Genomic DNA, 7,926 nt, shown 5'->3' on the forward strand with positions numbered 1-7,926 from the left:
AAGCGGCTGCGTGGGGCTTGGTTGCCAGCTGGGGTTAAACCACGACAGGCTCCATGGAGAGAACAGTTTTAAGATCACAAAACTAAAAATGCATCAAAATATTTCTGCACCAGACCTCAAATCAGGGTCACTTACACACCCTTAGTGCTACCATTTCTTAGCTTTTGCAGAGGTTACTTGGCAGCCTCAATAGTTAACATTCAGATGCAAGACTTGGGAGAAAGTCAAGCCAAGTCAACGCAAACCTTAGCTTGAGGAGGAAGAGATCTTGCAGATCTTCCCACCACAGGCTGAGGTCTCCATCCACTGGAGAAAATTAATTGGGAGTGGGTTTATGGGCACTGCTTATTAAACAGGACCTTCAGATTAATTATTAACCTCAAGATAAACCAGACTTAAAGTCTGAAAGTAGCTGTAGCTGTAGCTTTAGGCATTTAAAGCTCTGAAGTGGACTTACCTTATCATTTCTTTCACATAGAAACTTTAACCTTTGAGCTCGCTTGTGCATAAATACTCCATCCAAATGTCCCGTCTCCACTGACCGGATTTCAATAGCTTTCTCTCCCCAGCCCATTATTTGATTGGAATGAATGTAGGCTGTCAAAAGGAAGCGTTTGGTAGGTGTTACAGCGTGTGTTGAGCTAAATACTACGCAGCGGGCAGAAAAGCTCTCATCAGCTGTTACTCAAAGCTTACGTAGATCAATGGCAGAGCTCTGACTGCCAGAGGCAGAGGGATAACAGAATCATAGAATCACAGAATCTTTGGAAGGGGCCTTTACAGGCCATCTAGTCCAACCCCCTGCAGTGAGCAGGGACATCTTCAACTCCATCAGGTTGCTCAGAGTCCCGTCCAACCTGACCTGGGATGTCTCCAGGGATGGGGCATCGACCACCTCTCTGGGCAACCTGGGCCAGGGTTTCACCACCCTCGCTGTGAAAAATTTCTTCCTTTAGCCTCTACATAGTAATTCTCATCCAGAAATTGCTGAGTAATTTAAACAGAAAAAGTATCACTTCTTCCCACTTCTGTGGGTGAGGAGCCGAGCAGTGCCTTGCCGCCATGGGGCATGGAGCCGAGCAACAGCAGAGCAACCAAGTGCTCCCAGCTCTGCACTCAGCCCCTCTTATACTCAACACAGTATCTCACCAGTCCAACAGCTCATATTATCTTATACTTAAGATGAACTAGAGCTCAAATCTTCAAGAAGTCACTTGCTCTTATTGCACAGGACCAACGAGTAGAAATTTAGCAACTGCATCTCTTATCTGGCTGAGAGAAATCTCCTTTGATAAACAAAAGCCCAAATGACTCCATCTCAGCATCCTCGACTCATCTTACTTGTCATTTGTATTTTATGAGGTGAAGAGGAAGGGTTGACCTACCCACAGAAGTAGGCATTTCTCCCCACTGGAGCACCACATCTTTAGTTATCCGTCCATAGGTGTTCACATATACGCCTTCATCCTCATAGCACACGAGCATCTCCATCCCGTCTGTTTTAGGCAGGATGACAATGGCGTGAGGAGTAATATTGCCCTGAATCTGCAGTTAAAATAAACCCTAAAAGTCAGAATTACATTGAATGGAGGAAGGGGTAGGGGGAAGGGAACAGAGCCTTAGAGAAACAAAACCCCAAACCAACCCAAGAATAAAACCCTCCCTCGATTCAACAAACAGGCTTTCAGAGATAAGCTCAAAGGGGAATAAACTGTCATGTTGTCATGTTTACTCTACCATCAAAGCTGTCTGATACGTCAAGGATAAACAGGTTCGTCAATTATAGAGAGATCACAACATATACGTGCCCAAGACTGATGGCTGACACTTGACTGTAACACAAGTAAGTGACTGCTGCCTGATGAATCCATCTCCTACTCAAATTAAGGCAAATAAACCCAGAATTTTACAGGTAGCCCTAGGGAGGAAATATTCCCCTTTTTTTAGCAATCAGTCTCTAGCTCCGAGGGCAGCTATGGTGACTTTCCACCCATGTCTGCCCTTCCATAGCTAAGACAACAAAACCACCTCAAGCTGCCCCAGTATTTCTCCCTAAGCTTCTTGCCAGCTCTTGCAGAGGAGGCTCTGCTGCTCAGATCAGATGCAGCAGTTCCTGCATTTGATTAGTGACTCAGTTTCTCCTAGACCAGTTTCTCATGCTGCTTGGGCCAAAAGCATGCATAGAGCTTAAGGGAGCCACAAGAAAATCCTCACCTACCCTATTTTTTGTAGCACTGCTTCTCTCTTGAAACAGCTAATGGACCTGAGAGAGGTCCTGTGACAGGTCCCTGCTGTCAGGGGGTTTGGGAGTTTTGAGCAGCAGGCTTACTGAGATTTGGGCTGCCCTAATCCTGCAACCCTCACCTGGGCAACTGCACTGCCTCAGCAGGGACAAGTAAGTGTTGGTGAGCACACCTGGGACACCACGCAATGGGACAGCGCGCTGGGCATCCAGCTTTTGGTGGGTCTGTGTCGCCCAAGAACAAAGAACTTGGTTTCATGGTATCTTGCGCTACAGAGAGCTCCATTACCGCTCCATGCAGTGTATGGACAGATTCTCCTTTCTGTGGGACATGGTAACCTTAAACCTGACTGCTCGGGCATGAGGACAGGAATAGCTTGTGCGAATAATGAATATGAAGTATGTGATACCTCTGAGTCTTCCTTAAGTGAGTATCAATGAAGATGGCACCAGAGAATGTCATACCCATGGTCAGGTGGTCACCATTTCTGAGCCACCAAGGGCCCGTCCAGACCTTGCCAGTGACCTGCGTTAGTCACGCAGCAGCACTCCCCCGTGTACTCACGTGAGATGGTATGTAGATATCGTAAGAGTTCCCAGAATCTACATCAATCACATGGAAACCAGTGTGTGATCCAAAGATAACCTTGAGTCTCTGACCCTCTTCTACAGTGAGATCCACAAGCAACGGCTTGTGCTGGAGATCTGCAAAAGACTTTCATAATCCCTTCAGTGAGCATCACAGAAAACCAACAAATCCCCACAGCAGAAGCCTGATCTGGTTTTGAAATCATATTTGTTTGACTGTGTTTCCTACTAAATATGTGGTTATTTATATTCCTGTCTCTCTGTTCCTATGTCAGATGCCTCAGCGGGAATTACCCACTCGCTCCAGCCACCCCAGCAGATAAGTGCTCACCCTTGCCAAGCACAGCTCCTTTTCCCCAGGAGCCCAAGGCCAGCCTGAGGACTTGGTCTCTAGAGAAGGTGACAGCTCAGTTTTACACGAGCGTGCGTACAGGCAGCGTGCAGGGACCCCCGCAGCGGTGCTGCTCAGGCTAACAAGATCAAAATCTGCAAGAGAGCTGTGAGCACCCACTCCCCTCTCGGCAGGGATCACCGCTCTGGTTTGGGCAGCTAAAATGAGTCAGATTAGCAAAGACCGACTTATCCCTGTTCAATTTAACCTGCTGGATGCAGGCTGGGACCAGCTCCCTGGCAGGGACGGATCCAGGACAGAGCATCTCTCCATGGCTTAGGTCCTCAGCAGGAGGGTGAAACATTCCCAGGGAGAGAAAAGGGCTCCCGGCTCCCTGTGCAAGGACCACTCTGACTCCTGACAGGGAAAATCAGGGGGTGGTATTTCCCACCGTCCCGACAGATCCCTGCCTACACAGCAAGGCAAGGATGCTCAGCCTGCCCAGACGGGAGAAGCAGCACAAGGAGCACCAACCGGCATCCTCACCAGAGCCGGCGGAGACTGGATCCCAGGCTGAGCTCTCCATGTCACTGAGCCCATTTATTCTGGCTTTTGCTCAGAAAAAGCAAATGTGACCTAATACTGAATAAGCCCATTTGTTCTGGAAGGATGCAAAATGAGATTACTCAGCATGAATGTCTCCAGAAGGCATTGCCCCTTGTGACTTGTCTCTGCACAGAGCTTAGGATGGAAAGTTCTTTAAAGTACTAAGTACAAAATACCCGCTGGCAGGTTATAGAGGAGAAAGGTCTCACTTCCTCAGGAGGAAACTGAGGTAGATGAAAAAGGAGAGAGAAAGAGAAGGAAAGAGTGGGTCCTTCTCCTGGATTTTCTGTCTTGAAACAGAATCCACACTGCAGAAGGGGAGAGGACCTTGCAAAATAAAAATGGAAAATAATGCCAACCTGTTTTCATACTCTACATGAAAAATTAGTCAGAACTTACTTAAAATAAACCCCTGAAACAGCCCCCCGCAAAACCCCAACTCGATTTTACTCATGGACATTTGGTCAGCTTTCTGCAAACTTCCCAAGGAAAGCCTGCCAGCAGAAGCTAATACTAATGCTTAACTGCTAGCCGTAAGCAGAACGTATCCCATCTCTTCAGCCAGAATGTATCCCATCTCCCATGGCTGCCAGGCATCCTGCTATGTAAGCAAGACGCTTTTTTGCTCTGAATAATACAGAAATCTCACGTATTTACAATTACAGAGTGTATTTTGGTTAAAAGATTAACATACCTTAAATGCCATAAACTTGTGATATGGTTTAGGAGCCCAAGCGTAGATCTCTACAGCATTCTTTAAGGCAATCACCAAAAACTTGATTCTTTCATATTTCACTAAAATAAAAATAAAACCAGTATAAAAATAATTCATTTTCTTTCCAACAAGACTGAACAACTCATCTCCAGGAACAGCTTCTCAGGCTACCTCTCTGTTGGTTCTCATTTGGCAAAGTGTCCACCTAATACATATAGATGAACACCAAATTTCTTTGCGGCTGTGGTCTACCCATACTTTTAAGAGAAATTGCCAGGTCAGACCTAGGATTAGAGAACAAAAATGCATTCCTCCAGACAGCTTTTTCCAGAGAGGTCACTCACCAACTTTGTAGTGGATGCATCCCTCCAGGTCCCCGACGGTGATCCAGCCCTGCTTCTTCTCCACTTCAGGGTCGTTGTGTAAAATCCTGTTCCTCAGCCAGGAGAGATAGTACACGCGCAGCTTGTTCTTCTTTCCTGTTGGCAAAAGAAACTTCCCTTCAGAGCAGCGCATGTGGGCAGGGGAAATCTTAAGATTTCAGTAATTATTTTCACTCACAAGGTGATAAATTCGAAGCTCATTTCACAATGAAACTGAAAATAGTAATTCAGTTGTTGTGGTGGGTTTTTTTTTCTCTTGGGAAAAAGGGTATGGAAAGCAGAGCCCAGACCTCTGCCTCCCTGACTGCAGGCGGATGCTGGAAATGTTCCTCCTCCTATAAATCAGTGTCCACGGAAAGACAGTTGGGCACAGCGGGGCCGTGACCCCAGCTCTCTTTCCGCTCCGCTACCTGGTTTCCTTCCCTCTCTTCTCCTTCGTACAACATTAATTCCACCCTGGAGCCGAGACACGAGCTCTCAGGCTGCGACACGCGCCGCTATTTGCCGACAAGCCCGGTGCTGGGCTCTGCAATACTGAGGGGCTGCCAAATTTCTGCGTGTCTCTTGGATGGCTGCTCCCTGCTGCTGCAAAGCCCCCGCCACAGGGACAGCCCCCCACAGCTCGCACTGGGGCTGGTGGGAGAGTACCCAAACCATAAACCCGGGGCTCTATCCATTCATCTCCCAGCCCTTCCTGCAGCTGTATCCCCCAAACCACAGGGGAGCTGCAGAGATGGCGATGATGAAGCAGCAGTTTTGAAGAGCCCTGTCTGAATGGAGGGAGCAGGAATCTGCCGGGGAATGCAGAGCGAGCCCAGGGGGGTGCTGAACAACACGAAAGTGAACAGAAGGACCATATCAAGCGATTTTCCTAACAGGCATTTCTCTTGCTGTCCTCCGTGAGCTTTGCAGGGTGGGTATCGGCAGGAGGCTCTGCCCCAGCTCCGCCACCCGTATGCTTCACGGGGATGCTCTGCAGGGAGGGTGCTGGGTGCTCTCCAGGGACACTGGACTACAGGGTTTTCGCTTTTTTGACAGAAATCACCCCACGAGTCTGATCTCAGAGCTCTGCGGCTCCTGGCTGAACCCAGGGACAGCAACAAGCCCGTGGCCCTCGCGATGCTTGGGGCACCAAGCACAGGCATGGTCTGAGCTGAGGCCCTGAAACCATAGTTCATGGCTCCCTTGGCTAGTGCCAGAGAAACCCAAAAGCAGAGCTCGCTGTCCCCTCGAGCCGTGACTCCTCGCCCTGCTGGGGTACCTGCCTGTACCCTGCACCCTCTCCTCCCAGCTAAAGGAGGATGGAGCCTTGCAGATGAAGCGGAGCTGGCAGGCGAGGGGAGCAAATCGCTCTCCGAGACATTCTTGCAGATCTAACGCCTTTGATTCTGGAATAAACCACCTCCAGCCTCCCCTGGGAGCCTCCCTCTAACGGCGGTGGGCAGGTTTTGTCTGAACTGGAACCGCTCGAGAACACGGCCAAGGTTAAGGATGGGGTGAGAGCACGAGAGACATACCTGATATTGTCACGAGGACGTTAAGACCTTCGAGTACGTCCATCTGTTGAAATCGTCGTCTGTTGATCAGGTTGTAGACCTTCCCCTGTCCGCTTCGATCCAGCAGCATCAGGCCATTTTCTGTGCCCACCAGCAGATTGACACCTGAAGCAGAGAGCGCCATGGGCACCGGGAGCCATGGCTGCTCCCAAGGACAACAGCCCCAGCTCGCCTCTGCTACCGCCGAGAGACTGATCCCAGCTAAGGCTGTGATCTTCCCATGAACATGAAGGGTCACTCTTACAGCGCAGGGACTCGGCGACATTAGCCTCGCCCGGGACGGAGAAGGGGACAACCAAAGGCTTGGTTCTGCCATGGCACATCCACGTTTCATTGCCAGCCACACGCTCTGAAGAGCTTTGCTGAGGGCACGGTGTGAGAAGGGGCTTACCCCATAAAGCAGCACAGAGTATCTCCGAGTTGAAGCGCTTCTTGTATTTCCGGATCTCCGGGGTGTCGCTGTGGGGACGGATGTTGGTGGGATTGACGTTCACCACCGAGATCTTCCGGGCTTCGTTCAGCTTGGCCTGCTCCTGTCTGAGCAGCTCGCTGGTGAACAGGGCTTGCAAGGAAACACAACAAAACAGCAAAGTGTGATGGATTTATTGTATGTACCTCTTCTGTCAGGGTGTTTTTTGGAATAGGAAGACAATACTTGGTTCATTTTCTGATGTCACCACTATGTTAGGAACTATTAGTTTGAAGAGGGCTCTTCAGGATTTCCTCATGGGTTGGAACCACCACCAAACCCGTCAGCAGGCGATGTCCCCAAACCTCAGTGCTGCCTACAAAGCTGACCCGTGCTATTTGATCCACTCAGCAACTGCCAGCTTTTTGGAGCGATTACCACCTCCTAGTTCTGCCAGGAACATTTCTCCTGGCTGCCCAGGCAGATGAGTGGGTGGACTTCTGCTGTTCCCTGTTTTCTCCTGGACCTTTCTGGTCAGGAGAAATGGTGTTTCACTGGTGGGGGAGAAGTAGTCGGACGGAGACTGGAGAGCACAAGGGTGCAGAGATGAGCAATGTTTGGACATGAGTAAGTGAAATGTAGAAGATGTTCAGTGGGGTTATTCAGGCTCCATGACCTGGTTTCCACGAGGCCCTCCCCTCTCAAACCGGCCCCATTGCCTCCTACCAGCAGCAGACGACTCTTCGTCCTCATCTTCATCTTCATCAGTAGGCGAGGTCTGATACACTCTGGTGTCCACAAAAGGGGTGAAAGAGGCTTTGGTGCTACTTCCCATACCATACTGGAAAAGAAACGGCAAAGAGAGAGCTCAGAGCACTGAAATAACAATAATTTTGTGTAGGTGTGTGTATGTAAGACTGTCTAATTAGCAGGCCCAGTGCCCTTTTCGAGCCCTCTATGAACATTCGCTTCTCCTCTCCCATGACTACTCAGGAAACAGATTAAATTGGATTTGTGAGTGTCCGCGAGCAACAGAAAAGGAGCGGAGCAGGGCCCGGCTCTCTCTCGTCTCGCAGGCGGAAGCACAGCACAGCCA

The 7,926-nt window shown here is 49.5% G+C and overlaps 1 protein-coding gene across 1 annotated transcript in view; it reads right to left on the bottom strand.

Moving 5' to 3' along the window:
* Positions 1-7,671, bottom strand: part of LOC104624239 (traf2 and NCK-interacting protein kinase) — a gene marked incomplete at its 5' end in the record, with an annotated part of 10,354 nt that extends 2,683 nt beyond the window's left edge. The window contains 8 exons of the mRNA XM_010291548.1: positions 458-597; positions 1,386-1,545; positions 2,808-2,957; positions 4,462-4,562; positions 4,827-4,961; positions 6,383-6,526; positions 6,813-6,983; positions 7,557-7,671. Coding sequence (XP_010289850.1) covers positions 458-597; positions 1,386-1,545; positions 2,808-2,957; positions 4,462-4,562; positions 4,827-4,961; positions 6,383-6,526; positions 6,813-6,983; positions 7,557-7,671 — 1,116 coding nt within the window. The remainder of the gene's footprint in view (positions 1-457; positions 598-1,385; positions 1,546-2,807; positions 2,958-4,461; positions 4,563-4,826; positions 4,962-6,382; positions 6,527-6,812; positions 6,984-7,556) is intronic.
* Positions 7,672-7,926: the final 255 nt, after the last annotated feature.

Source organism: Phaethon lepturus, unplaced genomic scaffold (assembly GCF_000687285.1).
Source record: "Phaethon lepturus isolate BGI_N335 unplaced genomic scaffold, ASM68728v1 scaffold47027, whole genome shotgun sequence".
Lineage (NCBI taxonomy): Eukaryota > Metazoa > Chordata > Aves > Phaethontiformes > Phaethontidae > Phaethon > Phaethon lepturus.